Genomic DNA, 15,704 nt, shown 5'->3' with positions numbered 1-15,704 from the left:
TTCCACATGGGAAAAACAAGGAGCAGAAACAGAAATTGTTTTCTCTTTCATTTCTCTCTGTGCACTTCTATGAAAAATCCTGAAAGGGGGAGAAATGTGCTTGCCACACACCATTTGGTGTCCCAGAAGGATTCCTGGTGCAAATCTCACCTACACCTGGAACTTTGTGCCTCTTGCTTGAGCCCCCTGGTCCTGTGCCCAGCGGGATTTTGGAAAGCTGCAGCTCCACAGTGGCTGCCTCGGGTGCAGAGCAGTGTGGGACTCACTCTGCCTGCTGGAAATTTGGAGAGGTCATCTCTGAACCACAGAGATCCCAGCAAATGGGATCCCAGTTGTTCTCTGAGGCTGTAAAAAGTAACTTGTCCCACTGGTTTAACAAATCCAGGAATTCCTGGTGTTAGCATTCAGGAACACACATAATCACGGGATATGATTATCTGCAGGTGCTGTTATTGAGAGCTCTGGGAATCAGGGGTACAGACCCAAATCTGTCTCTGACATGACTTTCGAGCTGAACGTATTTTATATTCTATCCTTATATAACTTACATATTAATTATTAAACATATATTTTTCTATTGTATACATTGACATGAGTTTCTTGTGATCTTTCTTAGGCCCCTGACCACAGTTTCTCATAATTATTCTTACAATTAAACAGTAATTATATTTCATTACTAAACAATCATCACATCTAACAATTATATCATTTATCATGGGCTAGATACACAGCTGCAGTTCTAGCAAGGTACACGGCCTTCTTGTACCTAGGGTATTTATTTTTTCCAGGGCCTACTAAGCTTAATTTTCCTTTTAACCCTAAATCCCCATGATTTTAAAACCCTTTTACTGTCACTGGGGTGTTCCCTGCTGAAAGCCACACTCTGACATCCATAGTTTGTTTTTCTTTACTTTTTCTGCTTCCATGAATCTTTGGGATTAAATTAAGACTTCACTCTTGCCGTTCCCATAATAATTTCATCAAACTATCCTTGAGCATCCCAACTGAAGGTCTCCCATCCGTGTCCTCCAGTTCTCCGTGCCCTGCATGGCTTCATTCTTAATAATTTCCTGCTGCTGTTGAGTTGAATCCTGCTTCCTAAGCTCCTGATCATTTGTTCTTTATCACAAGTGACGCTGAACACTCACAAATCCCCCCTCAGTCAGCAATGTCTGGCAGCTCCCTGGTAATCCATGATTATTTTATGGTTCCTATCAAGGAAAACAGGGATATGGTTTGATCCTGACCAGCATTAGGTGAACTCTTGTCTTATCTGTGCCAAGATGTTAAAACTTAACAGGACACATCAAGGAAAAGTTTTCTGGAGATGAAGGCACAGATCTTTAGGGAGGATCTGGAATGGTGGTTAATACCAGGCACTGGGAAGCAAAAATTCTTGGTGACAGCATTTTCCAGCAGTGACCTTTTGTCTGTGGTGCAGGAGACATTCGGGAATGCCATCAGGATGTTGTGGGATGAGGAGTTGCCACTCCTGTTGTAGGTCAGCACATCTGAGCTCTGGTGGTTGGCACGTGGTCATTCTCCCTCTAAAAGGCTTCTTTTACTTGCTTTAGCCATTTATGAGCATTTCCTGGATTTTAAAAGTGTTTAAAAGTTGTTCCTGTCACTTTGCTGGACGATGCTCATTCCCACTGAGCTTATGATCTTCTCCTTCCCACCTGAATGGGGTTTAGCAGTAAAATTCACATTTTGGGGGAGTTTTGTGCTCTGTAAATAAACTTATAAAGGAAGAGTCAGAGATTTACTGGCAGCCATGAAAGGACACAGTAAATTAGTTCAACACTGTCCCATCAACCCTGGCAATGTCCCCTTAAGGACATGAGTGGTGCCACTCGGAGCTGGTGACATCAGCTCTGATATTTCTGGGATCAGCCCTGTGGAGTCTCTGCTCTCTTCCCAGGAAACTCCTCTGTTTCCCTGTTTTTCAAAGCTGATTCCCATCCTCACCCCATGAAATCCAGGGAATAAAGCTGCCTGGCTCTGTGATTCCCCTCCCTGCAGCATCTCTCCCTTTGGAGAACCAATCTTCCAGCTGAGCTCCAAAGGGATCCCCCCACGGAAGGTCCAAAGGTGTCACTCCAGACCCATGGAGTCAACAGGGAAAGGATTTAAGGGAAAAAAGAGCTCAGATTGGAAAGAAATCATCCACAGGAATTGGCTCTTCAGTCAGTGCTGGGAAGGGAAGTACCTCCTCTGGAGTGAGGAATGTGGAGGTAGAAAATGATGGATAATTAGGCAGATCTCGTTGAAAGATTTGGGAATGAGTTCAGTGGTAAGGAATAAAATCATGGAATCCTTGAGGTTGGAAAAGACCTCAAAGATCACCAAATCCAACCATTGTTCACCACCAAACCATGTCCTAAGTGCCACATCCCTGGTTTTTTTTTTGTCAGGGATGGCGACTCCACACTTCCCTGCCAGCCTGCTCCACCTCCTGACCACTTCTCAGTGCATAAATTATTCCTAATATCCAACCTAAACCTTCCCCAGGACAGCATATCTCAATCCATTATGGCTCCTGGTACTCAATCCCTAATTGTTATAAAAGGAATGCCAATTCCACTGCCTCAGATGTAGTTAAAGACATGACGAGGTAATTTCTGGAATAAACTCCTCAGTGGTAAAGCAGATGGCAGCACAGAAATAAAGAGATTTGAGGGAGATGGCAAACATTTGGTGCTAAAATATTCCCAGAGTCATCCTGCTGCTCTGTGTGCTCAGGAATGGGATCCTGGGATGGAACAATAAAGGGTGATAAAAATACACCATAACACAGACATCCATAATGCAGGAGGATAATGGCATCATGCACAGGCATTGCTTTTTTTCCATGTTTTTTTCTGGATTTTGAGCTGGAATATTCTGTTGTTCAGTTTAGAGGTGGAGGAAACCCACCTGGGGGAATCAATTGAACACGCCCAGAAGGAACCTTGGCTTTTTAAAGGGATTTGTGGCATCTTAGCTTTTTTTTAATGGTGATTTTATTTTTATAAGGACATCTTCCCAGCATGTCCCAAACAGAAAAACCAAGTTTTTTGTACAAACATCTTACTAGTATGTCCCAAATGGAAAAACCAAGGTTTTTTTTTTGTAAGGACATCTTCCCAGCATGTCCCAAACAGAAAAACCAAGTTTTTTATCCAAACATCTTTCTAGCATGTCCAAAATGGAAAAGCCAAATTTTTTTATAAGGAAATCCTCCCAGCATGTCCCAAATGGAAAAAAAAAAAATTTTTATACAAACATCTTCCCAGCATGTCCCAAACATAGAAACCAAATTTTTTATACAAACATCTTTCTAGAGTGTCCCAAATGGAAAAACCAAACTTTTTAAAAGGACATATTTCCAGCATGTCCCAAATGGAATAGCCAAACTTCTTTATACAAACCTCTTTCTAGTAGGTCTCAAACAGAAAAGCCAAATTTTTTTATACAAACATCTTCCCAGCATGTCCCAAATGGAAAAGCCAAATTTTTTATACAAACATCTTCCCAGCATGTCCCAAATGGAAAAGCCAAAATTTTTTATAAGGAAATCCTCCCAGCATGTCCCAAATGGAAAAAAAAAAAAATTTTTATACAAAGATCTTCCCAGCATGTCCCAAACATAGAAACCAATTTTTTTATACAAACATCTTTCTAGAGTGTCCCAAATGGAAAAACCAAACTTTTTAAAAGGACATATTTCCAGCATGTCCCAAATGGAATAGCCAAACTTCTTTATACAAACATCTTTCTAGTCAGTCTGAAACAGAAAAGCCAAATTTTTTTATACAAACATCTTCCCAGCATGTCCCAAATGAAAAAGCCAAATTTTTTATACAAACATCTTCCCAGCATGTCCCAAACAGAAAAACCAAACTTTTTTATACAAACATCTTCCCAGCATGTCCCAAATGGAAAAGCCAAGTTTTTTATCCAAACATCTTTCTAGCATGTCCAAAATGGAAAAGCCAAATTTTTTTATAAGGACATCCTCCCAGCATGTCTCAAATGGAAAAAACAATTTTTTTAATACAAACATTTTCCCAGCATGTCCCAAACATAGAAACCAAATTTTTTATACAAACATCTTTCTAGAGTGTCCCAAATGGAAAAACCAAACTTTTTAAAAGGACATATTTCCAGCATGTCCCAAATGGAATAGCCAAACTTCTTTATACAAACATCTTTCTACTAGGTCTCAAACAAAGCCAAATTTTTTTATACAAACATCTTCCCAGCATGTCCCAGATAGAAAAACCAATCTTTTTTTTAATACAAACATCTTCCCAGCATGTCCCAAACGGAAAAGCCAAATTTTTTTATGCAAACATCTTCCCAGCATGTCCCAAAAGGAAAAATCAATTTTTTTTATAAGGACATCTTCCCAGCATGTTCCACATGGAAAAGCCAAACTTTTTAAAAGGACATATTCCCAGCATGTCCCAAATGGAAAAACCAAATTTTTTTGAACAAACAAACAGGAATTGTGCCTGAGATGTGGATTTTCTCTCATCATATCTGTCTTTATCGCCAGGAATTTAATTTTTCTCTCACCAATTGTTAGTTGTCGCTATAGGACACGTGAAAGCACAATACGAGCCACTGGTATTTGCAAGGTAAAGAAGAAGGAAGGTTTATTCTCTGACTCCAACTTTTATACTTTTCCAAAGGTGACAGTGGGTTGGAGAGTGAATGGGCCACCTCTCCAAAGACATTGGACAAACCACTAGTACATTAAGTCTCTCCACCCCCATGAAGAAATGTAAAACAATATGTTGTTTATAGAAATTGTGCGGAAAAATTTTCTAACAGAATGTAAACTCAGAAGGCTTTAGAAAATCTTAAGAATCAGGGCGACAGTTAGTATTTTTTTTCCCCTAAAACTACCCCGTGGGCCTTTTCTCCTCTTCATTCCTCAAGCTGGGACAGCCCATGGCCATTCCCACACTGAAACGTCGGAGTGGCGAAGGCGACGCCAACAAACCTAAAGCGTCTCCATCATTTAATTACATTTAATTGCAATCCGTCCTTCCCCTTTCTCTGTCCCAGGTTTATCCAGGAGATCGAGCTGGCCATGGAGCTGGGCCCGGCCAAGCAGTGCCCGCTGCGGGAGTTCCTCACCGTCTACATCAAGAACATCTTCCTCAACCAGGTCCTGGCCGAGATCAACAAAGAGATCGAGGGTGTCACCAAGGCCTCGGATCCGCTGAAGATCCTGGCCAACGCCGACACCATGAAGGTCCTGGGGGTGCAGAGGCCTCTGCTGCAGGTAGGAGCTGAGGGACCCCTCAGGACATCCCTGGGTGTCCTTGTCCAGCCGTGACCTGGATGTGTGGAGCTGCTCTGAGAGCTGGAGGCAGGCTGGGAGAGTTGGGAATGTTCCCCATGGAGAAGGGAAGGATCCAGGGAGAGCTTCCAGCACATTCCAGGGGCTCCAGGAGAGCTGCAGAGGGACTGGGGACAAGGCCTGCAGGGACAGGACACAGGGAATGGCTCCCACTGCCAGAGGGCAGCCATGGATGGGAGATTGGGAATGAGGAATTCCTGGCTGGGCTGGGATTGCCAGAGCAGCTGGGGCTGCCCCTGGATCCCTGGAATGTCCAAGGAAGGACTGGAGCACCCTGAGATCATGGCAGGTGTCCCTGGAATGAGCTTTGAGGTCCCTTCCCACCCAAACTGGTCCAGGATTCTGGGATTTGGGACACTCAGATCCATCCTGAAGGTTTTTTATGGAAAATAGGGATTGAAAAGAGAGGAAAGGGAAGGGAGACCCTTCATGGTTTTCTGAGATTCCAAGTGAAGCCACTGGGTCCATTAATTTCTTGGAGAGGAGATGGATCCAATGTCAGGCTGGGAGAGCTGGGAATGTTCCCCTGGAGAGGAGAAGGATCCAGGGAGAGCTTCCAGCACATTCCAGGCCCTGAAGGGGCTCCAGGAGAGCTGCAGAGGGACTGGGGACAAGGCCTGCAGGGACAGGACACAGGGAATGGCTCCCACTGCCAGAGGGCAGCCATGGATGGGATCTTGGGAATGAGGAATTCCTGGCTGGGCTGGGATTGCCAGAGCAGCTGGGGCTGCCCCTGGATCCCTGGCAGTGGATGGATGGGATCTTGGGAAGGAATATTTCCATGTGTGTCTCCCTGAGAAGTTCTGGGGACACCTGCCAGTCACAGAGCTGAATGCACATCCCAAGCTCCCAGGAGGAGCAGGGATGGGATCCAATCCTCCCAAGCACGTTGTGATCCATGTGGAGCCTCACGGCTCCTTCCACCAGAAAAAGCTGTGAGGGATTTGGGTTGCAGGTGTAGTGTTTGTAGGAGAAGTCTCCTTTGAAACATCTTTTTTAAAACTCCAGTGTGGAGCAGTGATAAAAGCAGCAAGTTGTCACCCCAAGTCCGTGGGGAGCAGGACAGTGTGGAATCCCACCCCAAAATTCAGGATTACTGTATTATTGTTCCCATTTCCAGATTTTTTATGGATTAATGGTCACTAACTCTGTGCCTGTCTGGGTACAGCAGTGCTGGGATGGTCCTTGCAGAGCCAAAACAAAATCAAATTCCAGAACAGCATTTCCAGAAGTCCCTAGAGAGGAACAGCTTCTTTAGAAAGGGGCCAAAATTCTATTTACAGGAGCTGGAATGATGTTTTGGAGCTGCACAGAATCTCTGGATTGTTTCATTCCCAAGCTTTACCAATCTTAATATGGATAAAGTATTTTTTTGTGGCACGTGGCTTCATTTCACATGAAAATATATTCTATAATATCAATATATTTCCCTAAAGTTCCTTCAGGGTTGAACTCTCAGAGTGCCTTGGAATTTTCTCGTCCAGTTCCTACAATTTGTTTCACTTGATGGATGGAAATTATTTTGAACTGGAATTATTCTTGGTCAAACTGTCTGTGGTCAGGAGGTCTCCTTGTTCCCGACATTAGAGAAGGGTAATTCTCTGAACAGAGAAGAAAAATTGCTGCCTCTTTGAACCAACTTATCCAAATAGCTGCCTAAAATAATCCTATTGATTTTCCATTAAAGGGAAAAAAAAAAAAAAATCTGTTTCTGGAGTCTTTGCCCCCATCACCTCATGGATGTGATGGAAATGTGGTGAATGAAGCTCTCCCCCAGTTGTTTTTTTTTCCTGTCCCTTGGTTCCTGGTTTAACATCCCACTCTTTGCTATCCCAAATATCTCTGTGAAGCCTCTCCAACTGTGATTATTGGAGCAGGACTGGGGAATTTATCTGCCCCTCCGCTGATAAAGCTGCTTTGGGATCATTATCAGCACATGTTTGAGCTGACTTAGGTGGGAGATAAGAGATTTTCAAGCATTGTGTCCTCACAGATGAATCACCCATTCCTTTAAAGATTATCCTTAAAAATTGTCCTCTCTAAATATTCCATATTACCGCCTGTTTTCCGTTCTTCCCTCCTCAAATATAAAATACTTGAAACCCTTTTCCTTTGCAGAGCGAGACTGAATCACCGTGAAACTCATTTGTCTCAAAATTATTCAGCATTAAATTTCAGGCTGTAATTGTTTAAATCGATCCTAAATTAGGCTACAAGTGCCTCGACAGCTTCTTGCAGCCTGTTCTTGTAGGGTTCTCAACGAGGTGATAAATCTTCCCACCCAGGTGGTCACTGACCTTAAAAACCTGTTGCTCCATCTCCAAAAAAATGCAAATTGCTTCACTCTGGAGCAGCAGAATGGGATTTTTCCTTTCCCTCAAAGCCTCTGTTGTTTCTTAGCATGGGGTGGATGATGCTCCTGATACTTTTTTTGGCCAAACTCCAGCAGCTGAAAATCAAAAAAAAACCCAAAAAACTCCTTAAAAAAGTCAGGATGTGCAGCTGTTTTGGTGGATAATGACTTGCTGGAGCTAATTACCACAGCACCCACTCCATGCATGGAGTGGTTTTCCAAGGAGCCATCCCCGAGAGCTTCTGGAATGTTTCCTTCCCATCAAATGAGTGGTTATTAAGGAAAAGGATGGTCCCAGCTAGCAGCTTTAGATGGCTCACCAATGCTGATGGCTCCACGCTTTGAGGGAGGCTATATGTTATTATTTATTATTGTGAACAAATTAATTGTCTTTCCAGGCTGGCTTCCTGCCAGCAGCATCCATTAAGGAGCAGGCACGGCTGATCCATGGGGTTTTTTTCCCATTCAAGGATAATTTTAAAGCAATTTTAATGGTTCTGAGCCTCATATTTCAATTTTTTTTTTGCAGTGGCGTGGTGTTACAACCAAGATGTTTTCATCTCTTGTTTATGTGTTTCACATCAAGAGGGTAAAACCCACCGACTGCAGAATTTGTGCTAAATCTCCTTTTCTAGCTTAAAATGAGAGACAAAATTATCTTTTGGTGGGAGCCTGAGTCTCCCTGTTGCTTCCAGTGTTTCTTCAGATAATTTCTCCTCTGGGGGAGAACATTCAGTGCAGTTCCTGCCTTTTGTGGAAGCTTTCAGACAGCTCCTGTGTAAGTCAGCTGCAGATGTGTGAGTTCTCCACCGAGGAGTTCTGAGCTGCACAAAAGCAATTCCTTTAGGCAGGGTTTTAATTTATTTTAGAAAATAAATTTTCACCAGCATGTTCAGTGCATCCCAGGGCCAGGGGAGCTGAATGTGGACATTTTCAAGCAGAGCCCTTGGCAGGCAGAATTATTTTAAAATTATTTTCGTCCTCTTCAGATCTGCAGAACCACAAACCATCCCACAGATGTGAGTCACGTCTGACCTGAAGGGAACAGCCCCATGTTTGAGGTCTCTGGATCCCCTTAATCCCTGAAATCACCAGTTGGAGTTGGTCAGGAACTGGATAACCCTCATTTGCTCAGTGATGAATCATTAAATTTTGGGATATTTTGGCTCAAAAAGGGACCTTTAAAGGCCTTTCAGTCCAGCCCTGCTGCCATGAGCAGGGACATCTTCCACTATCCTCGCTCCAAGCCCCATCCAACCTGGCCTGGAGCATTTCCACTGAGGGTTGGGTGTAAAACGTTGGTGCTGGTCCTCTCTAAGGCCACCAAAATGTGTTTTGTTCACCTCAGCAGGACTCTGCCATGTTCTCCCCTGTGAGGGAGGTGAGGCCCTGGCACAGGTTGCCCAGAGAAGCTGTGGTTGCCCCATCCCTGGAAGTGTCCAAGGCCAGGCTGGATGGAGCTTGGAGCAACCTGGGATGGTGGAAGTACTCCCTAGACCCATAAAACCACAAAAACTTCTTGTAATTTACTTTATTTTCTTTTTTTCCCTCTCTTTCATTCAGTTTTTCCTCAGAAGTTGGGAGTAAACCATACATATCTGCCCCCAGCCTCCATCCCAGGCTTTAACTGATTATTTTAATTACCCCAAGAGCCCTGCCAGGCTCCCTCAGCAGCAGCTTTGCTCTCATAAATCCTCATTTTGCCTCACAGGGCTGGTGTCAGCCCCAGCCCCTGTCACCTCCCTGGCCAGAGGAGAAGCCTTTTAGCCTGGCCACCCTCCTGCTTGTTTGAAGCTCCAGCTGCAAGTTCCTCATTTCCAAACTCATTAAGAATCCCTGGCAGCAGATCAGGGCCCTGGGATGCTGAGGCACAGCAGCTTCTCCTCACTGCTGAAAATCCAGTGTGAAGTCACAGATTTGAGTGCCACAGCAGTGACACTCACCCAGTTTTCCCTTTTTCCTCCAGCTCATTTTTTTCTCGAGATTTGTGCAATTTTAAACCAGCGCTTTGCCTTCACCAGGGTTGTTTTTGTGACAGATGAGCTGGAATTTCAGGGGGAAACTGGAAAGGCAAAGTCTGATAAACTTCATTTAAAGGAAGCTGTATTGATTGCTCCATCACCAGCATTCCTCCAGGAATGTCTTCCATGGAATCCCAGCATGGTTTGGGTCAGAAGGGACCTTAAAGCCCATCCAGTGCCACCCCCTGCCATGGGCAGGGACAACTTCCACCATCCCAGGTTGCTCCAAGCCCTGGCCTTGGACACTTCCAGGGCTGGGACATCAAAACTTTCCACAAATTTCTCTGGGAAACCTGGTTCTTCCATAACTCTCTTTTCCCTAGAAAAGTTTAATATTTGCTGTTCCAAAACACGCCAGAGGTTTAATTTGGGGCCTTGGTTGAGCTGAGATCTCTGAACCCATCAGCTGAAATTTGGGGAACCCTCTCACATCACAGATATTTTTCCCTTCCCTCTGCTTGGGATTTAAATCCCAAATCCAGCCTGGAACAGTCTCCCATGAAACACTTGATGGATGGCTCCAGGAGAAGAAACTTCCCTGTGTTCTTGCCAGGCTCCTCCAAAATCCCATTATTTTTCCTCCCTCGCATTTTGAAGCCCGGGCCCATTTCATTGAGGAAAGAATAACTCTCATTCCCAGGTTTTGAAATGTTTTCCTAATCACAAGTGCTGCATGAGAAGAGCCATCACATTTTGAATAATTGATGGCTACTTTATTGAGTTGTCAGCACTAATTCATCCTCCTTTTGAAGCGCTGCGACGTTCAAAGGAGTCATCCTTTCACAACATGCTCATTTTTCGAGGAAAAGTTCATTTTTATAATCACTTTTTTTTTTTTTCTTTTTCCCTCCCCCACTGTGGAATGTAATTGTAGCTGAGAGGGAGGGATGAGGCACCTTCCAGCACCCTCTAAAATGCCTTTATTCCTCCTTTGGCTGCTCATTTCTCTTCCTCCCTCGTCTCGCAGAGGTTTAATTATACCTGTTTTAAAAGCGCATTTTGAAATATGACACCCAGCTCTGCCGCAGAACAAAAGAGACATTAATCTATTGTTGAAAGGGAAGGTAAAAAGCTCTTTTTTTTCTTCGTGGCAGGGGCTGCCCCTCCCTGACAAGCAGCGTTCAGTGGGAGTAGTTGGGATTTTGGAGGTAGGAACTTGTCAAAAAGAGAATTATAAAAGGAACAACAATGCGGGATTGCTGCCATTCCTCTGGAATATTCCTCCTGGCACCACGGGTTTTCTCCCTACCTCTGGAATCTTCCTCCTGAAGTGGATAAACTTTGCAGTTGGAAGGTTCATAGTGGTCTAATTTACATCTGAAAGAACTGAGGGAAGGCAGTAAATTAAAAGTTTCCCCTCCTGGTTCTAATCTGTAAATAGAGCCTTTCTACTAAAATAAAATAAAATAAAATAAAATAAAATAAAATAAAATAAAATAAAATAAAATAAAATAAAATAAAATAAAATAAAATAAAATAAAATAAAATAAAATAAAATAAAGTAAGATAAAATAAAGTAAGATAAAATAAAGTAAAATAAAGTAAAATAAAATAAAAAATAAAATAATAAAATAAAATAAAATAAAATAAAATAAAATAAAATAAAATAAAATAAAATAAAATAAAATAAAATAAAATAAAATAAAATAAAATAAATAAAATTACAGTTTCCTTCACACAACTCAAAGCTGTCAAAATCGTAATTTTTTTTTTTTTTTTTTTTAATTATCTGCTTTTTGTGCTGGGATTTTTGCTTTGTGTGACCTACAGCATAGAGAAGGGAAAAGCTTTTCCCTCTCACCGTGAAGCTGTACCAGGTCTGGTCATCCTGGAGCTGATCCAGGATTTCCTGGGGAATTCACACCATTGGGATATACTCTTTAATTAAAATATTTAAGAACTTTGTTTCTGTAAAGAAAACTGCTACAGGGTGTGAAAATCGAGGAAATGCTACAACTCTACAGGAGAGCCCTGGCCAGGGCTGGGTTAATTAATTAATTAATTCTCAGTTTAACTCTATTTTTTTATCACTAAGGGGTGGTGTCAAACATGGTGTTGAGGGACAGGATGAACTCTCGTTGGGCATTCCCTATTTAATTCCTGTTCTGTCATTTTCTATCAAAAAATTGAAAATTATAATCCCTGTCCTCCCAATTAGCAAAGAGATGTTGGGGATGCTCCATATCCCTGGAAGTGTCCAAGGCCAGCTTGGAGCAACCTGGGATAGTGGAAGCTGTCCCTCCCATGGCAGTGGGGCAGAACTGGATGATCTTTAATTTCCCTTCCAATCCAAACCCCTCTGGGATTCCATGACCCATTTTCCTGGAATATGAACTGCCAAAATGTGCAGGAGCTGGGGTTTTAGAGTTCCAAGTTCTGGACAAGTCATGGATCTGAAAACAAAAACTCAGTGGGAATAATTTGGGCTGTCCCTTGACTTGTTTTGATCAAAAACTTTGTGTCTTGCTCTGGAATTTCAGTTTATTGTTTTTCTTAAGTACTGGACCAACAAAACCTTTCTTGAGGTCGATGTTGATTTAGCAGAAAGCTGAGCTGTTTTTCAGAGGACTCTGGTTTATCACAAGCTATTTCCAACTTCTTCTCACCAAGAGTGGTCTTAGCAAGGATGGTTTGGAAGGACTCGGAATCCAGCAGCCAGGAACGCTTTACTTCTGTGGGAACGGAGCTGCTCTGCACCACCTCGAGCATTTGACCTCACTTTTGTACCCTGAGGTCTCCCAGAAAATTCTCTTTGAATTCCTCTGAATTCTCACGAAATGCTCAGCTCTTGAGTTCCTGTTGGTGAGGGAAGGGCTTCTGGACATGGAGGTGAGGACAGGATTTGTGTGACTTGGGGTGAAAAATGACTTTCTAAAGGGTATTTAATTGGCTTTTCACTTGGAGACAGTTCAGGAAACTCCTTTTGGGAAGTTGATGCAACCACATCCCTCAGCCACCTCTGTATTGCTGAAGTGGAAGATCTGTAAATACAGATTGTCCTTGTGTGCAGCAACCACTGAATATTTAAAATTCCTCTTTCCTCCCCAAAAATTCCTCTTTTTTTTTGCCCAGTGATGGATCCAAATTGTCTGTTTCCCAGATGGGTCTATTATCCCATTTCTCCAACACTTCCCTGTTCCCATATTCCCCATCAGGCTGGATGTCTTTCTGGATGAGACAGGAAATGGTTTTTTCTACGTAGGTATAAAAGCAGTAACTGAGTAGTATCCTGCTAGTAGCTGAGTAGTAACATGGCAGTAACTGAGCTCGTCCAGTTTGCTCCTTCTGTGTGAAACTGAGTGAAATTTACTGCCATTAATTGCAACAACATCGCAGATGAATTCCTGCCATTCCATCCACGGGAGATTAATTTCTCCTCGCCTCTCTTTGCGTTCCAAGGGCTCTCCCATGAGCGATCTTGAGTGCCACCTGCCTTCCCAATAAAGCCTGGAATTCATCCCATGAATATGACAACAAATATGACAACAAACACGACAACATTCCAGAGACAAACGATCTCCACTCCGACTTCATTCCCGTTTCCCAGCAGGGCTGCGCGGTGACCCCACTGGGTTTGGAAGCGCTGCTGTTTGCTTAATAGATGAATGTTTTGTGTGGGTGGCTCCATCCCAGCCAAGTTTGGCTCCCTCGCCGTCCCCACAGAATGCCTGCATGGATTTATCCACAGGACAATCACCAGAGCATCGTTAGCCACGGGAAAACGACGGGGATAAAACAAAGCAAACAAAGCGCTTCTTCCCCACCATCCATAACTGCCTGGAGGCCTCTTGGAGATGCTCTGGCTGCTGGGAAGGGGAGATGGCTCTGTCAGGAAACGATGCACAAATTCCACACGGGAAGGGAAGATCCATGGCCTCATCCAGCCCCTTTTCCAAGCGGGATCGCTTGTTACGGCACTGGCCGGGGTTTGAACAACAGCAGCACCACCGTTATCAGACTCCTGTAATGAGCTGACCCAGTGGGTTTTTCACTTCCCAGTTTGATGTCTTTTTATTCTTTATTCCTCCTAAAATGTGGTTTTGGCAGGGAAAAGACAACTTCTTTTCCATGCTGCTTTCCTGCTGGGTTTTGGGAGTGGGGTTTTGCTGTCGCACGGGGCTTGGCGATGACAGAAATCCTGAGGTAGGAGCAGTGTTTGCTAAAATGCTGAGTAGTTCCTTAGATTCTCAGCTCAGGGAGTGGAAATACTCTGTGTTTAGTGTAGGAAACTGTGAAGTGCAGCTGAATAATTTTTGTTTCGTTTTGGTTCGGTTTTTGGATTAATGGGCAGGTCTTTGGGAAAATTGTGATAAAAACAGTTGGGATCTGAAGGAAGCAAAGGTGTCCTTGATGTGTGATTCAGGATTTATCTTTACTGCAAGGCATGGAGGGGCAGGACACAGGGAATGGCTTCCCACTGCCAGAGGGCAGCAATGGATGGGATCTTGGGAAGGAATCCTGGCTGGGATGGTGGGGAGGGGCTGGAATGGAATTGCCAGAGCAGCTGGGGCTGCCCCTGGATCCCTGGAATGTCCAAGGCCAGGCTGGGATGGTGGAAGGTGTCCCTGCCCATGGGTGGGGTAGCACTTGGATGGACTTGAAGATTCCTTGGAACCCAAACGATTCTTGGATTGCTTTGGGAGTATCCGTGTCCCATCTATGAGAATTCCCAGAAAATCACAGAATCCCTGTGACTGGAAAAGTCCTCCAGGACCATCAGCTCCAAGCTGTGCCCAATCCCCACCTTGTCCCCAGCCCAGAGCACTGCGTGCCACCTCCAGGCCTTCCTTGGACACCTCCAGGGATGGAAACTCCACCACAAGTCCAAGTGATCCCTTTTCCATGCTGGTTTAAATTTGTGTGGCCGAGCTTTCCTAGTGGAGAAGGTCAGTCTGAAAGGGAAAGTGCCCTGCAGGCCTTTGGCGTTTTCCAAATCCATCCCTACTTCCAGAAATTGGGATACATCCTCACACCATGGCTCCTCCTTGGAATCATCTTCCTTTGGGAATGGCCCCGCCTTTGGACCTGTCACCAGGTGGGGCCTGAGGCAAGAAGAGACAACAGAAGGAGAATAGAGTGGGTTAAAAATGTTCCAATTTGGCTCCCAGCCCACGGATCTCTTGCAATTCCCGCTTCTCCTGGCAGGATCAAAGGCTGGTGTTGCCTGTTCGCCCATCTCCCCAGCTCCGAGTCTGTCATTCCCACATCTCCAGGGCTTTGGGGTGGTCACTGAGGTTTGATGAATTCCATGTTAACACGAGCTGTCAGATCCTGGGAGCAGCCTCCACACACGAGGAATTTCCAAATAATCCTTTGGGGACATCCAGGGACAGAGCTGTGATCTCCTCAGGCTTTGATGTGCGGAGCACAAGGCTGAATTTATTGAATAAATCACCAGTGATGCCAGCACGTGCAGCTTCCCTGAGTTTTCTCCTGTCTGTGCTTTTTGGGGGTAGGATTCAGGCTGGATTCTCCCTTTTGGGATGTGCACAGATGCCCTGAAGCACCCTTCAATTGATCAATTCGACCTCTGCTTGTGCCACGATCCAAAAGTGCAAAATTTGCTCTTTTTTTTTCTGTCGATGCAAGAAAAAAAAAGTAAACCAAGAGAATAAGTGAAATTACAGATTTTTTTTTTTTTTTGTAATCTGCTTTATTTTGACAAAATAAATATTTATTTATTTTGTCAATATATTTTATATTGACATGAGGCTTGGGAGACTCTGCATAATGCCAAGGGTTCCATAAAATTAAAATTTGGCAGGATTAAGGATATTTGGGTTCTGTTCTTGTGTGGGGACCTTCAATCCATCACCTCCCATTCCCAAGTGGTTTGGCTTTTTGAGTCATTTCTGGGAGGAGGAGCAGGGAAGAGCCCTCAGCCCTGTTCAGGTTCTGCCTGGAGATGCTTGGGAGGCACCTCCTTGCATTGGGATTTCTCCATCCCAGCACTGGATTTGCTTGAAATCCTTTGGAA

At 43.9% G+C, this 15,704-nt stretch overlaps 1 protein-coding gene across 3 annotated transcripts in view; it reads left to right on the top strand.

Annotated features, from left to right (window-relative positions):
* EXOC4 (exocyst complex component 4) overlaps positions 1-15,704 on the top strand; it is a 318,257-nt gene that overhangs the window by 235,242 nt on the left and 67,311 nt on the right. For all 3 annotated transcript variants that reach the window (XM_072918507.1, XM_072918496.1, XM_072918499.1), the window contains one exon: positions 5,056-5,275. In XM_072918507.1, coding sequence (XP_072774608.1) covers positions 5,056-5,275 — 220 coding nt within the window. The remainder of the gene's footprint in view (positions 1-5,055; positions 5,276-15,704) is intronic.

This window comes from Taeniopygia guttata, chromosome 1A, assembly GCF_048771995.1.
Source record: "Taeniopygia guttata chromosome 1A, bTaeGut7.mat, whole genome shotgun sequence".
Classification (NCBI taxonomy): Eukaryota; Metazoa; Chordata; class Aves; order Passeriformes; family Estrildidae; genus Taeniopygia; species Taeniopygia guttata.
This window is presented reverse-complemented; position numbering and strand designations above follow the sequence as displayed.